This window comes from Canis lupus, chromosome 28 (assembly GCF_011100685.1).
Source record: "Canis lupus familiaris isolate Mischka breed German Shepherd chromosome 28, alternate assembly UU_Cfam_GSD_1.0, whole genome shotgun sequence".
Taxonomy (NCBI): Eukaryota; Metazoa; Chordata; class Mammalia; order Carnivora; family Canidae; genus Canis; species Canis lupus.
The window spans coordinates 12,899,402-12,922,163 of record NC_049249.1 but is presented as its reverse complement, the minus strand read 5'-3'; the positions used below and the strand labels follow the sequence as shown (position 1 = coordinate 12,922,163).

General features: G+C 42.0%; 1 protein-coding gene and 1 long non-coding RNA gene across 2 annotated transcripts in view; one reads left to right on the top strand and one right to left on the bottom strand.

The window, feature by feature from the left end:
• Nucleotides 1–22,762, bottom strand: part of ABCC2 (ATP binding cassette subfamily C member 2) — a gene marked incomplete at its 3' end in the record, with an annotated part of 69,317 nt that overhangs the window by 5,137 nt on the left and 41,418 nt on the right. Inside the window, 12 exon segments of the mRNA NM_001003081.1 lie at nt 71–172; nt 2,042–2,168; nt 3,520–3,719; nt 5,179–5,334; nt 7,970–8,124; nt 8,267–8,486; nt 9,182–9,317; nt 9,580–9,703; nt 15,700–15,880; nt 18,904–19,071; nt 20,322–20,498; nt 22,218–22,344. Of these exon segments, the coding sequence (NP_001003081.1) occupies nt 71–172; nt 2,042–2,168; nt 3,520–3,719; nt 5,179–5,334; nt 7,970–8,124; nt 8,267–8,486; nt 9,182–9,317; nt 9,580–9,703; nt 15,700–15,880; nt 18,904–19,071; nt 20,322–20,498; nt 22,218–22,344 (1,873 nt within the window).
• On the top strand, nt 113–13,467 carry LOC119866574. The gene is made up of 3 exons (XR_005380496.1): nt 113–241; nt 12,926–12,985; nt 13,319–13,467. It is a non-coding gene; the product is annotated as an uncharacterized LOC119866574 (long non-coding RNA).

Sequence of the window (22,762 nt, the reverse complement as noted above, 5' to 3'; positions counted from 1 at the left end):
CAGGGTAAAGAGGCTCTTTTGAAAGAAACTTTTTCCCCCTTGTCTCTAGGTTCTTCTAGTTCCTCCTTACCTCATTTTCCACTTTTATGTATTCATTTATTCTTTCAACAGCCACAATGTTGGTCTCTATTTCTGACGTCATCCTCACTAGCCAGTTCAGGGTCTGTGTGATCTACAGAAAAACCAGAAGACTAAGGATCATCTCTGGCTCAGAAACCAACTCAATTAGTCAAACTGTAAGGTCAGTCCAGCATCTACTCTGTACCTAGCACTATGCCAAGCTCTTCAAGAGAGCAAGGAAAAGTATTAGTGACAATCCTCACCTCCTTGGGGGAAGTGATGAGACCAGTGTGTCCAGTGGCTGGAAGACCATTAAGGGCTCAACTGTGTGATGCTCTCATGAAAGACAATATGAGCTTGGAGTGGTTTCCAACTCCATCTAAGCTGGGGTTGGAGAGGCTGGCAGTTGGTAGAGTGGGAACAGGATTCCAATCTCCTGCCTAATGCTCTTTGTGGAAGGAGTGGTGGGTGGCATTCTATAAATGAGGAAAGCATAAGGAAAGGCACAGGGTGGGAAAACGCCTTCCAAAAAGCTGCCTCCTCTCTCTGCTCTCAATTAACAAGAACCCAACCGTCAGAGTGGAGCATTCACATCGATCCTCCTTAACTCCAATAAACTCCTGCCTAAAATACATCCAACCATCAGTAAGAGATTGTCATGGTCTAGGGCAGTCTAGAGTCTAGGGAATCTCTGGATTACTTCGATGCAAGCTTGTTTCACACATGGACTTAGACCAGGGAGTTTTTTGTTGAGCAAATAGTGGTTAATAAGAGGGAGAGCACAGGATGTTGGAGAGAAGAGTTGCCACTTTGTGTAGGTTGAACCACATGGTATTTTAATGTTCTTGGTTTCTTTCAGTCTAATAGTTGTCTTTGCCTGATCTGGTTGAGGTTAATAAGCCTAAAAATAGGGGTGGGGGGCATGAAAGAGCAGTGGCACAAGGAACTGAGTACCTCTGGTGAACAACAGAGTCCTTTTGGGTGTCCTTCCATGATCGCCTTAAGTCTTATTAATTCGTAATGAACATAGCACCATACAGTACTGACTGGTTAGCTACATAAACCAATATATGGTTTCAAAAGATACCATTAAAGATAGCCAAATGACTCATCAAATGAGTATCATTTAGTGAATATTTATTGTGCCAGCCACAGTCTTGGGCACTAGGAAATAATGTATAACATGTAATACCCTAGTCATCCTGGGGATGCATTATATAGTTTTATTGGGCTCTAGGTTCTTTATTAGAATTAATTCTATTCCATGATTTAAGAAAAACAAGAATAGGAGAAGATATTCAAAAGACCTTCTGTTACTACTATATTATGGAAAAGAAACTGAAATGCCTGGCTGGCTTAGTTGGTGAAGCATTTGACTCTTGATCTCAGGGTTGTGCATTCAAGCCCCACATTGGTCATGGAGCCTACTTTAAAAAAATGAAAAGAAACTCATTTATTCTGTTTTGACTAGAATCAAGCAAAGAGGCAAAGAGACTATCAGATTAAATTACATGAATTGCTTTCTTTTTTTTAAAGATTTATTCATTTGAAAGGGAGGGGAGAGAGCATGTGCAAGCATATAGGGAGGGGCAGAGGGAGAAGGAGAGAGAATCCCAAGCAGACTCCATGCTGAGCAGCACAGAGCCTGACATGGAGCTCCATCTACCACCCTGAGATCACAACCTGAGCCGAAACCAAGAGTTGGATGCTGGACTAACCATGCCATACAGGCACCCCAAATTGCTTTCTTAACTCCCAAGGGCAACACAATTTTTGCCCATTTTCCAGATGACACTGGTACCTACTTAGAAAGGTTAAGGAATATGCCCTAGTTTACACAATTAGTAAGAGACAGAGCCAGAGTTTGAACTTCGGTCTTCCCTAGTCCCTCCATCTAAAAAGAAATGAAGAACACAAACTCCATGGTATACTCTAGACTCAACTTAAGTAGGTTAATTTAATTCCCAACATTCAGACTCACATTAAGTGCATTGGACAGAACAAAGCCCACAGTGTCTCCACTTAGGGTAGCTTTATAAATAACCATCATCAGGGATGAAAAGAAGACAATCAAGTTCCCAATCAGCTCCAGACGAACTGCAAGCCATCTGTAAGGCAACAGAACCAGAGAAAAAGGTGTTACTGATGTTTACCTCCTTACCTTAACCAGCAACTGAGGTGTTCATGGAACATTCTCAGAGGGATTGAGTTAGTAGGCAGCAAGATGCCTCAATTTGACAATGCTGTATGTTCCTAAAGTCTTTTAAATTAGATTTTAGAAAATAAACCACATTTTAAAGGTACTAGAGAAATTTGCTAAACTAAGGGAATCCTATGATTCATTGTCTCCCATACTTGTCAAATAATAAGAATTGTCTGAGGTAATTGTTAAAAATACATAAATTCATGCAAGAAAATTCCTGGACTCTTCCCCAGGAGATTGATTCAAGGAGGCTAGGGTGGAGTTTAGGAATTCACATTAAAAAAAAAATAAACTCTGCCCCTAACATGGGGCTCAAACACACAACCCCAAGATCAAGTGGCATGCTCTACCAACTGAGCCAGCCAGGCATCCCAGGAATCTGTATTTTTAACAAATGTTCTAAGTGATTTCTTTTGGTTAGGTAGGGCAAACAATGATGAGAATCCATTTGTAAGTTTAGAAAGTAAGCACTACATGAAGGTTCAATGTACTCTGATTTCATTATTTTATTTTTTCTTTCTTGGATTGTATCTAATAAAGTATCTTTACAATCAGAGCCCAGAACTCTCCACATTTCCAGATAATACTGAGCATCATTAGTCTGCCCTTGACACTTCAAGACAATGTGGAAGCCACTCAAGAATTTTCACTTCCTGAGAAAGACCTTCCTCCTTCAAGGACATACCACTTCTTGCCAAGGTCTAATAATGCTACAGAAATGAAGAATGCTCACCCTACTCAGGGATTCAGCTCATAGGATATGAGCTTTCCATTTCTGTCATCACTGGTTTTACCTAAAAATTCCATCGTTTCCTCCCTCAACCTTGGTTTCTTTTGCCACCTTACAAAGAGCATCCTGCCTATGGAGAATATCACATCCATTCAGGGAAAGTCAACTACGAATGTTCAGTTCACCCAGCATTTGTTCAGTACTTGGGATACCAAATGCTTATAGATGTCATTTGACTTCCACCATAACTCTATGATACAGACTATGTTCTAGTCATTGTAAAAACAAACAAAAACTGAGATTTTTCCTTAGAAGGTCAAGGCATTTTGCATAGCTTGGTATATAGCAGAGTAGGCACAGGACCCAGTCTCTGACTCCAAAGTCCATACTTTCTTCTATTTACATGACAGGCATGTTTGGCCACAGTGAAATTCATATCACTGGTACACCTGCCCTCCTACAGCTAATGTCAACCATGTAGAACCCCAAGGCACATTTTTGGGTAAATACCCAGAAGCAACCTCACCTGTTGGAGACAATCCAGGAAAAGACACATTTCTGGTTGGTGTCAATCCCCACTTCATTGTGTTTCAGAAATCTCTGCTGATGCTCAAAGGCACGGATGACGGACAAACCTGACACTGTCTCACTGAAGTGAGAGTAAATTGGGGATCTGGTGACAGAGTCTAGACGTTTCAGCTGGCGGGAAGTAGCCACATAAAATATCTGGACCCCAAAAGTAAAGAGTTAGTCATACAATTATGTCATATATGTGATATCTCCTCCTGACCCAGCATCCTTCACCTTGATGGCCACAGTCCACATCTGAACGGGACAGAAGCCTCCAGCCTCACCTCTGGCTAGAGCAATGATGAGAAAGGCCCAAAGGAAGAGGGTGGTGGGGAACAGAAGACAATGAAAGTGAGGAGATTATAACCACATGAGAAATTTTGTCACCCTAATCCGTATTCTCCCAAGAATCTGCATATATTGTTCAACCGACAGTTTTTGTAGCAGCTAGAAAAATGGTCTCCAAATGGATTTTGTAAATTGCAGCTGGGACCCAAAGGGCATGGAAAGTAAAGATGGGTAGGAAGTGGCCAGAGAAACGTATCCTGAGGTTTAAATAAAAATTGAACAGAGTCAAGTAAGTGACCAAACCGTGCTTCAATGGTGTGTGAAGATAAAGATAGTTCTGGAAATGTGTGGAATGTTGAGGGTCTAAGAACTAGAACTAAATGTAATAGAGTGTGCAGATGGACTTTGAGACAAGGGTTGAAGAATGAGGTTCAGTGGAATGAGCTTCTATGGTGCTACTAGTTTCTGTGAGGATTTGTTGAAACCAGGAAAGAGCGGGGTACTTGAGAGTCAGAATTCAAAATGTTATACCTGGAAGTCTCCTTAAATATCCTGCTTCTTATTTGTTGGTTTGTTATTAACAGCTGAGAGGTTATTATTGAGATAACAATATACCTGAGGAACTTAACACAAATACCAGGGGGTGTCACCTTACCATAGGCCACAAGGTTGCCCCTGATCACAAGTTTTTCAGAATTGTTTTTCCAAGGTGAACAGTTCATGCCTTAAGAATTATCTCCGTAGCTCCTCTCAACAGTTTTTAATATGAGCATGGAGTCCCTTCCACTGGCTCTAGTTTTTCTGTGAGTCTTGGCTTTCAAGGTCCCTGTTCCCTTAAGGGTATATTGGCATTGAGCCTAAGTCATCCATAGACACTCCAGTAAAACTAGAACTGCCCTGAAGTGAAAAGAGATCTAGCTCCTGCCAAGAGACATCTCCCAGCAGATAAGCCTAAGCCAATCAAGGAAGCAGCATAGCACAACCTTTCTAGAAGCAACCAATGACCTAACCATTATGGGGAATCTTACAGAAGTTGTCCAGAGCCAACCTCAGGTAGTCTTGGATCCAAACATAAATCTGCCCCATGTAAGCTTCAGGGGGGCAGCAGCTAAGGTGAGATTTGCTATGAACCATATATCAATTGGTGCTGACACTTGAGCTTCAGATAGCGGTCTATGGGCTCCTAGGTATATCAATATAAGACTAAATGACAAAGATTCTGGAGAGGACTGAGTGACTAGTAATAAACAAAAGAGAAGGTTCTCAGGAAGGAGACAGGGCTTTTGTAAGTAGGGAGGAAAGGAGACCAAGCTATTTCCAAACCTACCTGAATAGACACATAAATAATGCTAAGAGGAATGATGACGATGATGAACACTGGAGTGGCCGTGCAGATCATGACAAGAGTGCTGATTATTCCCAGGAAACACAATATCCAGCTGCGCAAGGATTGGGGGAGGGTGTCATCCACTGTGGAAATATCCTAGGAACACATAATTAAAAGACTGGTATACTAATGGATTCCTATGCCATTTTCCATCTTCCTGATTCCAGCAGGGAATTTGTTTGATTCTGGGCTCCCAGTGACTCCTTCATTTAATCATTTCATGGTATTCATTGGCAATACACTCTTCTGCTCCTCCCAATAACCAATCTCATTTCTGTAATTTCTTCATCTAAACAGAAATGGAAGTCACCTTCCACCTTCACCTTTTTCAATAGACTTGGTAAAGGTTTTCACTCTCTCAGTGAGATTCTCATGTGTCAAAGTTATTAGACCACTCATAGGGCAGCCCCGGTGGCTCAGCGGTTAGCCCCGCCTTCAGCCCAGGGTGTGATCCCAGAGTCCTGGGATGGAGTCCTACATGGGGCTCCCTGCATGGAGCCTGCTTCTCTCTCTGCCTGTGTCTCTGCCTCTCTCTCTCTCTCTCTCTCTCTCTCTCTCTGTCTTTCATGAATAAATAAATAAAATCTTTAAAAATAATAAACCACTCATAACATTGTAAGCTAATAGAGCCTTACAGGTAAATCTTCATATAACCAAGTCAATTCAATTAATCTAACTGTGCACAGGTCCTAATTCCACTGAATACCTAAATAGAACCTGGCACACAACTAGGATTCAATTTGTTTGAAGCCCTGACACCCACCCTTGACTGAGGAACCATCCTCTACTTGGGAAGTTGTTTTCTCTGCTGAGCATAGAGCTTCAAGTAAAGTGGGAAGTAGAGTTTGAATGTGACTCTTGCCTAGCTAGTGTTCTAACCACATAAACCGGATGTGAAAAATGGGTCTTACTGCCATATAAGCTTCATGTCATGCTGAATAAATGAATAAACAAGCAAATGAATAAATGGATGAGTGAATGGATAATAGTTTAGTATACTTAGGAAGCCTGACTTAAACTTTGGGTTTCCCTTACCTGATTATTTCTTAGATTATGTTGATTCTAGAGTTAATAATATGTGAGTATCAAGGTGAGTTCAAAATATCTCTGGAGTGTCCCAAACTGGGTAAGGGATAACAGGTTCCCAAGAGAGTCCGGAATGACTCCTGACCTGAGTCTAATTTACCTTCCCAAAGTCATAGCAGAATGCAAATAACTCTATGTCCAGGATTGGTAGAAAAAAGAAATCCTCACCAGCTATCAGTTCTTTATACTTTACTTTTGGCCCTTACCTGGCACAGATTCTTCATCTTTCTTTCTTCCACCCCCTCCCTTCACCTCTTAAGGGTTCAGCCATCAATCCTAGAGGATTCTAAATCAAACTCTCCTATATAGGTGTGAGCCACCTTCCCCCACAAAACTCACCATATAATCAATGACTGTTTCCTTTTTCATGCAGAAGCGGTTAGCAAAATATGACAGTTGCCTAACTCACAGTCAGAACTGTGTTCTTTTTCAAAAAATTATATATATTACAACATCAGAAAAGAGTGCGTAATTTTTGCAAAATTCCTGTGAGAATCTCCCCAACTAAAACTGTATGCTTTTTAAGGTTCTATTGAAGAGCAGAAAACCCATTGAAGTTGTCTCCTATGACATCATGCTCACCATTTTTGTCCTAGAGGAAAGTGATAAATGGAGACCAGTGAACTTGCCCACTTTTGAAGCAGCCACCATGTTCCCAGATCCTGGCTGTGGGCTGGCCTTTCTTCTGTCTGCTTCAAGACCAAACACATAAGAGTCTGTAGCTGCTCACTTTAAAAAATATACTCTCTCTTCTACAAACAGAGGACTGAAACTGTGCTGATGACAGCTGTTATTCAGAATAACTTGGTTTCTGCCTCTGTTCCTAAAATTTCTATCTCGTATGCATTAAGAATCAATGAGTTCAGTCTGGCCCTTGGAAGAGAGCCATCTATGATCTTAACATTTATTAAGCATCCCAGCGCCGACTACGGTCCTTGGCTCCCGTCAGATACTCAATAAATGCTGTTGAATAAATGAATACTAAGGGCTCCAGGATCTGTAGTACATGGAAACAATGCTTTAGAACCTAACTAAAATTATAGGTGGCTCTCTTCCATAGTCCAGGCCTAATTTACTTAAAGTATCAAAGAGAGAAGCAGAAGGGGAGCAGAGACTAAGCGAAGGGTTATCCTGTTTTCCCTTTTATTCACCATCATAGCTAGTGATTGTGCTTTTACTGGTGTTTTTCCCTCTACAGAACAACCTTTCTCACTTTGTTTCTCCCACCAAACCCCTACTCCACCATCAACCTGGCTAAATTCCTTTATGACTTAAGTCTCATGTTTTCTGACATTCCTACCTTGTCACCTGGGCGGAGCTAGTACCTCTTTTTTCAGTCATGTTTTGTACTCCCAGAACACCACTCTATACACATCATTGTTATTGGTCTTGTTGTATTCTTTCATACTCCTTTATTCCTTAGTAGTCTCCCTCATTAGATGGTGAGCTTCTTAAAGGGCCAGAGCTTTCCATCCCTGTATCCCCAGGATCCTTGGAACCTCACACAAGGTAATCCATAAATACCAAGTGGACAAAAGAACTGTAACTGCACAGTGTTGCCTGGAGGGACAGGAGAATTCTGTCCCTGTCAGAATGAAAAGATCCTCAGCATAAAAATACATCATATAGTTGTTTAGATACTTACACCAGCAAACCTGTTCACAATCCGACCTGTGGGTGTTGTGTCAAAAAAACTCATGGGTGCTTGAAGGATGTTGTTTAGCAGTTGCCTGTGAAGGATGTTTGATGCATGGGTGGAACCATGGGCACTCAAGAGATTTGCCATGAGCACAAACACACCTAGAAATGGAACCAATTTAGTCAGCACAATGCACAGGACCTGTGCCAAGGACACAGTGGCAATTTTTTCCCCTGAGTCTAGGCAAAGTACATAGACTAGACAGGTTCTGTAAGAGGTGGCTGTCATAGCCATCTGACATACCTTGAGCTAATCCCAGAACTCCATAGACGCCAATTCTCATGTCCCTCTGAGAGGCTGGATAGTTAGTGCCATTAAAGGCTTTAGAGTCATTGGTCCAAGCACTGAGCCAGAGGTTGGATCCAATATAAGCCACAGAATTGATCACATAGGCAAAAATGATGAGGAATATCAAATACCATCCTATTGCTCGTAGGTACTTCAGGTAGATGGAGAACTTCACCTGGAAAGCCCCAACCTCAGTATTAGAAATCCTAATAGCTTTGGGGGAGGAATTATCTAGAATACCAATCACAAGGGGGAGTGGAGACCCTGGAAAAGTGGATAGCAGGTAGCAAAATTTGGTAATCTGTGGTCTATTTCTGCTTCGGGCCAGTGTAATAACTGAGGCTGAAATACAGCACAGGTAAATAACATCACATTATTAAGGAACTTCTAGATGTAATTGAGGGAGAAAGATAAAAAACAGTGGGGCACATCAAACACACAACAGAGTGGAACGGAGTTTATACTGCAGACCTTGGCATTTGTTTTTATTAATGTGGATTTAAGTTAAAACCAAAGTCTTAAGTTTTATTAATTTGAACCATGTGCTCCCAGATTGATTTATTAGCATTCTCTGGCTCCAAGAATTGCATCTCACAGCAGTTCTGTTGTTCTCTCCACACATTAGAATGGAACTGCTCATGAAATGTGCTATGTGGATATTCACAGGACACCTGTCACTCTTGGAAATAGGATTTGATAGAAAGTCCAAAGCCTCTGCTGACATTTCAATGACAAATTTTGAGATTTGCAAAGCACACAACACATATCTCTCCTGTAGATGCATATTCAAGTTATCAAACTTTAAAATGTTCAGATCCCAAGCCTTGTGTCCTATCAAACAGTACTTTTTTTTTTTATTGTGCTGTTCACCTTTCCAGTTTGTATGAATTCCTTCTTAATTAGTTTTTGTCCTTTCACTGGTTCCTCCTCCTCCTTCAGAGTGTTCACATTCCGGGTTTTCAAAGAGTTTCTTAGGGATTTCTGATGTCTGCTCCTGGACCTGGAACTGAGCAATGGAGAGAGGGGAAGCATTCGTGAGCATGCAGGTGCATCCCTACATGTCAGCCTCTTCTTACATAGAAAAGCATTCCAGAACAGATGGCTATAGGGAAACACCCCACCCCACCCTTCTTCTCCATTCAAAGAAACAAATGAAGAGCTGGGAGTGTCCCTGGTACCCACCCCCTCAGGAAAAGTCCACAGAGAAAAAGAACCATCAAGTGGAAACATGGAAGTGACAAGGGCTGCCAGCTGAGGAGATGACCAACCTGCGACTAAGTGTTCGATGAAGGCTGTTCTCTCTTTTCATGGTCAAGGAGGCCACTTCCTCAGGGATTTCCTCCACACTGGGCATCAGCCCACAGTCATCATCTTCTTCACTGTCCTCATTGACTAGGAGACACATCAAAGGTTAGGGAGACCGTGACACAGAGATGCAAAGTTCTATGAACAAGGAGAATTCTTTTCTGATCTTGCTGGCCCCGCAGCAAGAGAGCCCAGATGTACACACAGTCTGGTATGCTGTGCTCCAGAAATATCACTTATTAGTACATCTTCTCATTGAAAAATATCAGGATAAGGGAGAGAGGAGTTTCTAGTAGGAGAGAAAATGGTCAAGAGGAGGGAAATATTCCCAGAAGCTTCTCAGTTTCTTTGCAGCAAGAAAAAACTTTTTAAGGGTTATACTAGATAAGCAGGAGAGTCCTAATTCCCAGAATTGACTAAAAAGGTAAGTGTAAATTAAACATGCTCTTCTTGAATTTCAAATAACTTGACAAAGTTTTATGAATTTAAAACATTTTTTATTTTTTTCTTTTCCTTTTCGAGAGGGGGCGGCAGAGAGAGAAAGAGAGAGAGAGAGAGAGAGAATCTCAAGCAGGCCCCATGCCCAGCATGGAGCCGATCACGAGACTTGATCCCACAACCCGGAGATCATAACCACAGTCAAAGTCAAGAGTTAGATGCTTAGCTGACAGAGCCACCGAGGCAACACTGAGTTTAAAACATTAAAAAAAAAAAAAATACCCTGCAAATAAGAAGGAAATTTTAAAAATTAAAAATAAAGCGTAAAACAGCCTGGGCATCAGTAGCAATGGTAAGAACCTCTGGAAATTGATAACTCCATAAAAGCAATGGCAAAATATTGTTAAAATCAACTTTATACTCTGAAATTAACCAAAGTCTGGCAACAACCCAAGGAACATTTATTTAAGAAAAATGGTGAAGTCTCAGTAAGAACGATAAGTTTTGTGATACTTTACCCCATTCCCATCCCCCCTCCCCTCAGGTCTGCTGTAGCCTAGAATACTAACAACCTCACAAACATAGTAACTACAAATAAAATAAAAAAATAAAATAAAATAAAATAAAATAAAATAATCAGCAGCCTAACTGCTGGAAGGAACAGAAGGTGTTCAAAACACTCCCAAAGCCTCATCCTGGCACCATACTGAAGTCTGACAATGGCACAGCAAAGACAATCACTGAGATATTGATTACTCAGCAAGGAAAGGGTTTATTCAAGAGAAAGCCAAATGAGGAGAAAAGAGAACAAGCCTCAAATAGGACTCCCCAAAGGAGAGTCAGGGAAATTTAAAGGCAAATGAAAAAGGCCTGGGTAAAAAGTTGCAGTTGTGATTACTAGTCCTGTTAACCCTTTGGTTACCAGTTTCAATCCCTAGAGAATTGTCATTATTTGACCTGTCTGGCAGTTCTCTAGAAAACCCCATTCACAGGGCTTATCTTTACTGGATCGGACTTGGAGCTAGCTTAAATAATCAGCAGCCATTGTTTAACTTCACAGCTGCCTGAGGTGATGTTAACAGTTGGAGCAAAAAAGAAGCTAAACAAAAACTTTAAGGAAAAGCTGGGGAAGAAGATATCCTTAGGGAGAGCTTTGATATTTTTGAGGTATTCCTGACAATCTAGAATGCCATACACACAGGTAGGGCTGTGCACATGCTCAAGACTTGAGAAGGCCCTATTCTCTTATGCCTGACTAACCGTCAAGGATCTGGCAAGCAGGAAACAAAAGGTGAAACAGACTTGTGAACTGCCTGCTGGAGTGTTAAGGACATGCCTTCCCTCTCATTATGCACCTGCACACACAAGGCCTCTCAGAAAAAACTGAGTGACTTATTGGTTCCAGGCCCTTAAGGAAATCTCTGCCCAATCATTAGTTGACCAACCAAGCAGAGATTTCCATGGCCACATCTGACAAAGACTACAGATTTAATAAGAATTAGTTCAGGAAACTCAACAGGAGGTACTAGAGCAACAAACCCTAGAAATGGAAGGAGACGAGAGAAATCTTATTTCCAGAGTTATATTATTTAAAGTGACAGTTTTTAGGATACCTGAGTGGCTCAGTGGTTGAGTGTCTGCCTTTGGATCTGGTCATGATCCCCAGGTCCTGGGATCGAGTGCCGCATTGGGCTCCCAGCAGGGAGCCTGCTTCTCCCTCTGCTTATGTCTCTGCCTCTCTGTCTCTCTCATAAATAAAGAAATAAAAATCTTAAAAAAAAAAAGATAAAGTGGCCAGTTTCTAACAAAAAATTATGAGACATACAAAGCAAGAAAACATAAGGCCATATACAGGGAAAAAAATGTATATACAGTCAACAGAAACTGTACTCAGGGAAGCACAGACATTGGACTTCTAGAGAAAGACTTTTTAAAGATTTTATTCAGCCCGATGCAGGTTAATCCCAGGACCTCAGGATCACACCCGGAGCTGAAGGCAGATGCTCAACCACTGAGCCACCCAGGAACTTCTAGAGAAAGACTTTAAATTACTATTGTAAGTATGTTCAAAGAACAAAAGGTAACCATGTCTAAAGATCTAAAGTATGAGAATGAGTTCTCATTAAGTAGAGAACATCAATAAGGAGATCAAATATAAAAAGAAAAATAGAAAAATAGAAATTCTAGAAAAGTACAATAACTAAAAGTACAATCTCTTTACTAAAGAGATTGGGCATTGTGACTTACTCCCATCAGCCATCTTAGCAGAAATGCCATAAGCTTGGACCAGAGGGGAGACAGGATGAAATGAAGGACCACTGTCAGACTTCTAGGATTCTTTTTATTTTTTTTTAAGATTTTATTTATCCATTCATGGGAGACACAGAGAGAGAGAGAGGCAGACATAGGCAGAGGGAGAAGCAGGCTCCCTGCAGGGAGCCTGATGCAGGACTCGATCTCAGGACCCCGGGATCACGACCAGAAGCAAAGGCAGATGTTCAACTACTGAGCCACCTAGGTGCCCCACACTTCTAGGATTCTACAGACAGAAAATGTACTAATAGAGCCCTCCAGCTGTGAACATGTGTTATCCTTCAACACAAGGGAAAAATGACCCTGGGGTTGGCTACTCCTCAGTTCCAGAGGGGTTGAAACCACCAGCCCAGTTTGAACCTAAACAACAGACAGCATCAGGCCAAACAAGATCATTATCAAACCTTAAAATCTGGTGGAATTTGCCCTGCTAGATTTTGCATTTGCTTTGGATTCATAACCCCCTTTTTTCCCTTCTGATTTTTCCCTTTTGGAATGGGAATGTCTACCCTAATATCTTTCTTACTATTGAAGCAGATAACCGGTCTGACTTTACAGTTTGACAGATGGAGAGGAATTCTACCCCAAGACTCCAAGTCTCAACCACAACTGATTTGAGTAAGTTAGATGATGAAATTTGGGACTTTGAATTGACATTTAGATGAGATTTTAGATTTCAAGATGATACTGGGATGATATAAGACATTGGGGATGTTGGGATGTGGTGAATATATTTTGCACATGAGAAAGATATGAATTTGGGTATGTCAGAGGAATGTGATAGATTGAATTGTGTCCCCCACCAAATTCATACATTGAAATCCTAACCTGCGCTACCTCAGAATGTGACTTTATTTGGAAATAGGCTCATTGTAGATGTAATTAGTTAAGAAGAGGTCAGACTAGAGTGGGATGGACCCCTAATCCATAATGTCTGATGTCCTTCTACAGAGGACAAATTTGGACATAGACTCACACAAGGGAGGATACCACATGAAGATGAAGACAGAGAGCGGTGTGATGTCTGTAAGCCAAAAATGTCAAAGATTGCCAATAAACGTCCAGAAGGTAGGAGAGAAGCCTGGAGCATGCCCTTCTCCATCACCTTCAGAACCTTGACTTTGGACTTGCAGTCTCCAGAACCATGAGAAAATAATTGTCTTGTTTAAGCCACTCAGTTTGTAGTGTTTTGTTATGGCAGCCAGTTAAGAAACTAATACACCAAACCAGTTATTGATACAGGTCACCTTGCCCTGTTGCCATTCCCTTCCCTTCATGTCATGGTCCATACCTTGAATCCCAGAACCAACAACAACAGCATGCCAGGCATTGCTCAGAAATAGTGTTTATCAGAACAAGGCTTGATGAGTGGTTTTGCAAACTGATCTTCGTACATAAAGGACAAGATTCTTTAAAGGGGCCGTCTACCCATGGGGGTTTATAACAGAATGCAGAAACTCAGATCATGGCAAAAAAAAAATTTTAACCTTAGCATAAGGAAACTGTCAGAGCAGGTCATGGTGATGTGGTTAACTGAGCAGTAACTCAGGGGAATCCAGCATCAGACATTGCCCTTTGACTTGGGACCTTTGCTCCCCAGGCAGGTACTTTAGTCTTCTCCAGGCCTGTCCCTAGAGTACATAAAGCCTGACATGAAGTTCTGACCTTTTCCTTTCTGCTGGTTCCCAGTACCCCTGCCCCAGCCTCCTGAGATAGCTGCCAATCCCTGTCACCCACATCATCCTGTTCTTTGTTCCTGCCCTATCCCCCCGACACTTACAGAGTTTCTGGTTTAGGCTTTTCTTTCCATCCTTTGTGCTCCCCAGGGTGGTTTTGAACCATCACATTTCCTGACCTCAACGCCTGCATGAATTCCCACTTGCAGGCTTTATAGCTACTCCCTCTCCCAACTGAGTTCTGGAATGCTTTCTCAGGCTTGACTTCCTGCTGGTGACTGCTATCTGAAGCAGATACCAAGAACTATGTACAGGACTACTGATGGCAGATTTTTGAGAAGGTTCTCAGGGGGGTGCCTGAGTGGCTCAGTTGGTTAAGTGTCTGCCTTTGGCTCAGGTCATGATCTGAAATTCCTGGGTTTGAGCCCCACATTGGGCTCCCTGCTCAGCGGGGAGCCTGTTTCTCCCTCTCCCTCTGCCTGCCACTCCCCCTGCTTGTTCGCTCTCTGTCAAATAAATAAATAAAATCTTAAAAAAAAAAAAATAAAAGGAAAGTCCTCAGGGATCAGGGTTTCACTGCTGACTAGAACTAACTGGTGAGGGATCCCTGGGTGGCGCAGCGGTTTGGCGCCTGCCTTTGGCCCAGGGCGCGATCCTGGAAACCCGGGATCAAATCCCACATCGGGCTCCCGGTGCATGGAGCCTGCTTCTCTCTCTGCCTGTCTCTCTTTCTCTCCCTCTCTCTGTGACTATCATAAATAAATAAATTAAAAAAAAAAAAAAAAGCACAGTGCTACAATAAGGTGCTTAAAAAAAAAAAAAAAAAAAAAAAAAAAAAAAAAAAGAACTAACTGGTGACCCCAGCGGTGGTGGTATTAGGGGCTATTCCTGTACTACACTGTGAGACCATGCAAACTGCCCTGATTTTTCCCCATTTAAAACCCCCGGTGGGGATCCCTGGGTGGCGCAGCGGTTTAGCGCCTGCCTTTGGCCCAGGGCGCGATCCTGGAGACCCAGGATCGAATCCCACATCGGGCTCCCGGTGCATGGGGCCTGCTTCTCCCTCTGCCTGTGTCTCTGCCTCTCTCTCTCTCTCTCTCTCTCTCTCTCTCTCTCTCTCTGTGACTATCATAAATAAATAAAAATAAAATAAAAAAAAACCCAGTGTTATTGGTGTATTAGTCAAGATGCCTTCTTAGGGCTTATCTAGAATTTTGTAGTATGCTATTAGTATCAGCCCAGAAGCTGTCCAGGAAGTAGTTTTAGTGGATTCAGGGTAGGTGGGTTGGGATGTGTGATTTGAATCCATAGAAGCACAGCATCTGTAAAAGGGGGTCCCTGATGCCACTAGCATTTCTTCCACAAGGCTAATCACCCTGAATCTTCAGTCATACCCTTCTAGTGTCCATTGACTACATGTCAGAGACCCTATGAGCAAGATGAACCCCCAGTTTGGCTCAGACACAGAGTTGCTATGTCTGTGATTTTTTTTTTACAGAGACATAAAATACTGAAAGAACAGATTTTGGATCTCTGTGTAATTCACTTCCAAGTCGAATTCACTGGATACTGAATAGTTCAGAAAGTAAATAGCAGTTTATCACTCCTACCCTTTCCATACCCAAGCTTTATCCTGTTCCAATCCTCCTCACATACCTGTGGCCTCTCCTTCAGGACCCGTCTGTTTTGTGAATGTCTTCAGAATCTTAGCAAACAATCCTTTCTTGGCCAGCAGAGTGTTGTAGGATCCCTTCTCCAAGATGGTGCCATTCCCCAGAACCACAATCTCATCCACTTGGGGAAGAAAGTGAATGCTATGTGTAACCAAGAGTCGAGTCTGAAAAAAAAACAACAGTATGTTGTACCACCAGCTTCTCTCTGTGAGACCCTCTGTCTGCCACCATCCTTGGCTTGCTCTTAAAAACGAAAGGAACTTTCCACTGACAATGGGTAGCTAACTTCTAACTACCCAGAATGTCTACTACCTTCCTTCATTTTTCTTTTTTTTTTTTTAAAGATTTATTTATTTCTTTATGATAGAGAGAGAGGCAGAGACACAGGAGGAGGGAGAAGCAGGCTCCATGCCAGGAGCCCGACGTGGGACTCGATCCCGGGACTCCAGGACCGCGCCCTGGGCCAAAGGCAGGTGCTAAACCGCTGAGCCACCCAGAGATACCCTCATTTTTCTTTTTAAGAGCAAGCCATCAACTTAATTCATATAGGGCCCTGTTTTAAGATGTAGCCTTGACCACTTGGCCTCTTTTACTTCTTCTTTCCTTCCCTGCACCTCATCCTAACACGAGACCCTGTGTGTAGGAGGAGACTCCTTCTGGAGTCTACATCCTGGATATATTCAGTTATTTTCCTTTAGGGACAGAGAAGTTTGCCCACACACATTCTTCCAGCTTCCTGGGAGCTTAGGAATGTCACCTGAGATCAAAGCCTGTCAACATAACCGATGCATACAAAACTAATAACTAGCTAGCCAGCTAACCAACTTCAACTAACAAGAGCTGCTCAGATTCTTTTAGCACATTAGAGACATTGTAGGGACATCAAACCTTGTCTTCAGTCCAAGCCCTCTGTGGTATGGGAAACTTGGCATCTCTTGTATTCCTGTCTGCAAACCACACCGACTACTGAAATAAGGACTCCAGTTGGAGAAAGACAAACACTCATGGATCAGTAATGCAGTTCAGACAGAAGCAATGGGGTTGAAATGGGCCTCTGGAGAGATAACCCAAACCACTGCCTCTGCTCTCTCTACTTCATAGCTCTATAGAGACTAGATCCCTCTTATCTGGAAGACCCAGGAAATGCTCATCCTCCAAATCTCAACTTTTCTGGGAGCCTTTCCTGAGTCCTTAGATAAGACTTGGGTATCCCTCTGATGCTTCTACTGTACAGACTGCCATTATTATAATAATTCTTGTATTATGATATTATTGTTTGCTTTTCTGTATATCTTCTCATTAGATTGTATGTTACTTGAGATCAGATCTTTTCATCTGTGCAGGCTCAGTCTTTGCCACAGACCAGTCATAGGGTGGTATACAGTTCATGAATGAATAGAGCCAAAAGGCCTTAAGGACAGGAGCCAGCGCCAGGAATAGGAGGGAGAGTGAGTTCCTGTTGACTCACTGATCCAAGAGTGGCAAAGAGCCTCTGTGGGACAGCAGCCCACTTAACATCTGATTGGCAGCAGTTAAATCAGAGGATAGGTGAAAGAAACAGGCCGAACACAGATGGAGTTTTACTGACTGATGCTGAGGGAGAGATTATTGACAGCCATCATTCTACCCTTGCTGTTGGTGAGGAGCACATTCAAATCCTCAAGGGGCTCTGTTAGCCCCTCCCCTACTCAGCCCACTGCATCAGGGCAAATATGCTAGCTTGTCCATGGTAAGGAAAGCCTAGTCTTCACCTACCACCAGCTCTTGTGACTTGCTCTGACCTCTTTATCTGTTGTCTCACAGGAGCATTGTGAGAGCCAAATGAGGTAACATAATCAAAGTGCTTAGCATAGGCCTAGAACATAATGAATACTCAAGAAATGTCAGCTTTATTTTTATGCTCAGGTTGAGTCATCCTTTCCAGGCATAGCATTCCTATGTCCTGCAAAGGTTCCAGGGAAGTATCTTAGAACATAGCTCTAATACATGAGGATGATCTATGTCCCAACAGCAACATAAGTTGTTGGGTCCTCTGGGAGGTTTTCTGACACCAGCCAATTCTCTGACATCAGGTAGGTATTCAACAATTCAATTCAATTCTAACTACCTGGAATTAGCACAAATCCCACAGTTTAAGAGCTCAGTCTCATGAGACTGGCCTGACTTCAGATGCTGGTTGTGAGTCTTGGGCCACCCATATTTCTGACCAACTAGCTATAAAGCCCCTTCCTTGTATTAGTGATTTGCTAGAATAGTTGATAGATATCCAGAACACACTTGATTTATGTTTGTCAGTTTATTGTAAAGGATACAACTCAAGAAGAGTCAAAAGGAAGAAATGCACAGGGCAGTGCATGGGGGTGTGGGTGCACCTGTGGGGTGCACCAATTGGATAACCCAATTGTGCTATCCTCTCAGCACCTTCACAAGATCACCAATCCAGAAGCCCTCAATCTCATTTTATTTTAGGTTTTATTTATTTATTCATGATAGACACACACACACACACACATACACACACACAGGCAGAAGCAGGCTCCCTACAAGAAGCTGGATGTGGGACTTGATCCAGGACCCTGGGATCAGGCCCTGAGCCAAAGGCAGTTGCTCAACCTCTGAGCCACCCAGGCATCCCTGAATCTTCATTGTCATAAATTTTTATAACCCAGTCTTTAGCTCCTCTCTCCCTCCCCCAGAGGTTTGTAGGTGGGGCTGAAAGTTTTAACCCACCTATCACCTGGGCTTTCTCTTCAACAGTCCTGTCCTAAAGCTATGGAGGGGTCGTACCCTAAGCCACTCTTTAGGCTTAAGAACAAAAACCTCCTAGTATTACTCAGGAAATTCCAAGAGATAGGAGCCCTGTGTCAGGAAATGGAGACACAGGCCAAATATATTTGTTGTTATGCTACAGGTCTCAAAGTGCCTTTTAATACAATCAATCATCTTAAGAGGCTCAAATGTCAGAGCCCCAAGACTCAGATTAACCAGTTCCAGCATAAGCCAGGACCTCAAGATGGGAGCTTTCCTGGGTCCTCTCCTGGGAGACCAATTCTGACACTGTATCTCCTCAGCAACCTAGGGGACAGGTAAATAAGAAAATTTGTTTCAGGACACACAGCAGTCCTAGGAGATGTGTCTCCCTACTGCCACCCCAATGTTGTTTTTTATTCTTTATGTAACTTCTCACCTTGCCTTTCAATAGGCCATTGGGACCCAAGACCTTATTGAAAATATGTCTTCCCACATGAGCATCCACAGCTGACAGGGGGTCATCCAGAACATAGATGTCTGAATTCTGATAGGTAGCTCTGGCCAGGCTAATCCGCTGCTTCTGACCCCCACTAAGATTTATACCCTGAAGAAGAAAATAATTTCGATTAAGCACTACTCCATAGTTCCACCCTCATAGAGACTAAAGGAGGGGAAAGAAAGAGATTTGCTTCAATAAAGGTATCGAGGACTTTAAAACCTTACAAGTTTCTTTATACAAGTAAATAACTTTGGTTCAAATAAATTATTTCAGGCCCAATAATTAAATGTATGCCCAAATTACCATTTTTGATTGTATGATTTACTCATGATTTTTGTTTCCTGCCCCATGGGAATGTAGAGCTATACTAGGGCAGATTTTCTCTATTTTATTCATGGATGTAATTCCAGCATGGAAAATAGTGTGTGGCACGTAGTAGGTACTCAGTAAATGTATGTTGGATTAACAAAATCATTCCGGATCTATGTCTGGAGTCTATATCTAATAAAGTCTTCTAATATCTGAAGATCCTTGTCATCCAAAGACTACTCTACTCATTTTTAGTAATAAGGAGTAAGGTTAAAAACATCCTAAATGTGTATTTATTTGTGACCATATAATGGATACAGTATAATCATTAAAAATCTATTTTTAAGAAAGGCATTTAATAAGCTGAAAAAATCATTCACACTAAATTTCTTTTTTTTTTCAAGTGTTTATGGACCTGCATTTTAATTCTTTTTTTTAATAAATTAATTTTTTATTGGTGTTCAATTTACCAACATACAGAATAACACCCAGTGCTCATCCCGTCAAGTGCCCTCCTCAGTGCCTGTCACCCATTCACCCCCACCCCCCGCCCTCCTCCCCTTCCACCACCCCTAGTTCGTTTCCCAGAGTTAGGAGTCTTTATGTTCTGTCTCCCTTTCTGATATTTCCCACACATTTCTTCTCCCTTCCCTTATCACACTAAATTTCTAAGTGTGTGAAGCAGATCATTGGAACCTTCCTCTGGGCTTCACTCATATCGAGAGGTAGAGTCAGAACCTCTCAGCTCTGGTCCTGTCTCTGCTGTTCCTCTATCTGTGAGGCCAGCCTTGGGCCAGGCACTGGTTACTTAACCTCTCAGGTCCTAGCCTCATCAGCATTCTTTTAGATGACACAGTTCTGATATTTGCTTCCAGCTACAAAATTTTAAGTTTCAAATATTGCATAAACTTGGTTTTCTGGTATTTGTTCCAACCTGACTACCAAAACCGGCCAGCTCTTCTACTTCCATCCTCTTCACCATTCTCATTTTTAAAAAAATCTTTGCTATTTCTTCACCCTTCAAGGTCTCTTGGTGTCCAAAGTACCTTCTCTCCAATCTCAGCCAGGTCTCCTCCCGGCAGCACTTCCAAGTCTGGTAGGAGGGCACAGGCTTCTAGCACCTGCTGGTATCTCTTTTCATCCAACTCGGATCCAAAAAGGATGTTGTCCTTTATGGTGCCATTCTGAATCCAGGATTGCTGTGGGACGTAGGCTATGGTGCCCTAGATGGGAAGGATCAGACCATGTGACAGTTGTACCTCCAGAAATACAGAGTTTAAGGAAGGAGTGGCAGGATGGGGAGGAAAAAAAAGAACATAGATTTGAAGAAAATCAATGTAGGCTGACTGAGCATCTGATATCTATAAATGTCTTGCATATATTGCACCAACCAAGGAGAAAGATTTGATATCCTATCCACCACTTAAATATTTGCCCCCCCCCCCCCCCGCCTTTTTTACTATTACTTTCTAGCCATGATCCTAAAAACTTGGAGGATGAATGCACATGCTACTTCTAGAACAGGGCTTTAGTTTGACCTCAGTGAGTTTTCTAAGACTCTGGTGAGAGGGCTAACACTGATAAGGGGGATGATATAGATGGTATTTTAGGAAGAACCAAGATATTTGAATTAGGGTGACTGGCTGATGCATAAGGCAGATCATGTCCAATGAGAGATGGAGCCTGACAAAGGCCTGTATTTGAGAATGGGCTCGCTTTTGAGTTAGCAAGAAAAAGCTTCCCAATATACTGGAAACTAATGTAACATGGTGTGTCAACTATACTCAAAAACTTTTTTGAAAAAGCTTCCTAAAAGGAGTTAGGAAACTGGGGTGCCTGGGTGGCTCAGTTAGCTAAGCATATGACTCTTGATTTTGGCTCAGGTCATGATCTCAAGGTCTTGAAATCAAGCCCTGGGTTAGGTTCTGTGCTCAGTGGGGAATCTGCTTGAGATTCTCTCTTTCCTTCTACTACTCTCCCTCCCCCCTCACATGCACACTTGGACTCACACTCTCTTTCTCTCTAATAAATTTTTTAAAAAGGAGTTAGGAAACAGATTTTAATCTGTAGAGTCTGTTCTGCTTTACTGTGTGTCTATTTAATGTACACTAGCTCATAAGTGACTGGTAAATTAGGGAATAAGGTCAGTATAATGCAGAAGAAGCATTAATTCTTCATTTTCTAAGCATGTCAGTATCAAGCAATCAGGGGCAAGTTTTCTCATAATTAAAAAAGAAGCGCTTAGCAAGATACAAAGATCTTAAGGAAAAAAGCTAAAAGAAATCTATTGACATGCCTTTTTTTTTTTTTTAATGCAAGTGATGGCTGGTTAAATGATTCTAAGTATATAAAATTTCCCTTAAATTTAACTCTGGGGAAGCAGAGAGTACTAATGAGGACATTATGAAAAGTTTTCTTCTGTTAAAAAAATTTGATGAAGATATCTACACCCTATATCAAATTTTGGTATTGGAAGGAAGTACCCTCGAAGCCCAAGCTCTCAAAGGAGAAGGCAGGGGATCCAGGATTAGCTGTGATGCTGAGTGTCAGTTACAGTGCTGCTGCTTTAATTGCTATTATTGTTATTGGTTTTGTTGGTACCTTGGTTACAAAGTTATGTAAGTTTTTAATGATGTTTTTAGAAACACAGATAAAGCAGAATTGCCTGTACTTTGAAGGAAGAAGAGTTCTATTTAACAGCTTTCAAACTTAAGTATACATATGGGAATCACCTGGGGACCTCATTAAAAATGCAGATTTTTAGAATTTACCCTTGGGTCTGAGTATATGTGTGGAGTGGGGCAAAGAATCTAGTTTGCAAGTCTACCAAATGTCTGTAAGACCCCTCCTACTGCAAAACAACAGTGGTTATCAGATTCTCTTCCTCAGTGCTGTATGGTCCACATTTGAATGTCAGAACTCTTCTTGGCATCCTCTCTCACCTTGATGGTGATGTGCCCATGGACATCTTCCATTTCTCCCAGCATGGCTGACATCAAGGAAGACTTCCCAGAGCCTACAGTGCCCACCACAGCCACCAATTGGCCTGGCATAATGTCCAGGTTCACACTGAAAGAGAGAAGTGTATTTGAAGGAGATGAGGGCAGTTATTCAAGAGTGGTTCAGGCCACCTCTCAGACTATCCATGTTAAGTCTGGTTTGAGTCTTACCCACAAGACTGGAAAATTTGTCTTGGATATAGAAGACTTTGAAGTGCTTCTTTAATATCTTTCTTTTTTTTTTTTTTTAAGCTCTAAAGGGCTAGAGAGTGAACCCTTACTCAACTATCTACAAACAGTTTGTCCCAGTGTAGTTTCAACTGGAATAATTCTCTTAGCACCAACATGGTACCATTGACAAGACCTAATGAGAATCTGGTGACCTGAGTTCAAGTCTCAACTCTACTACTGCTACGCTGTATGATCTTGGAAAGTCACTTTCTCCGGACTTCCATTTATGAACTAACAGGATTGGAATAGATAAGTGT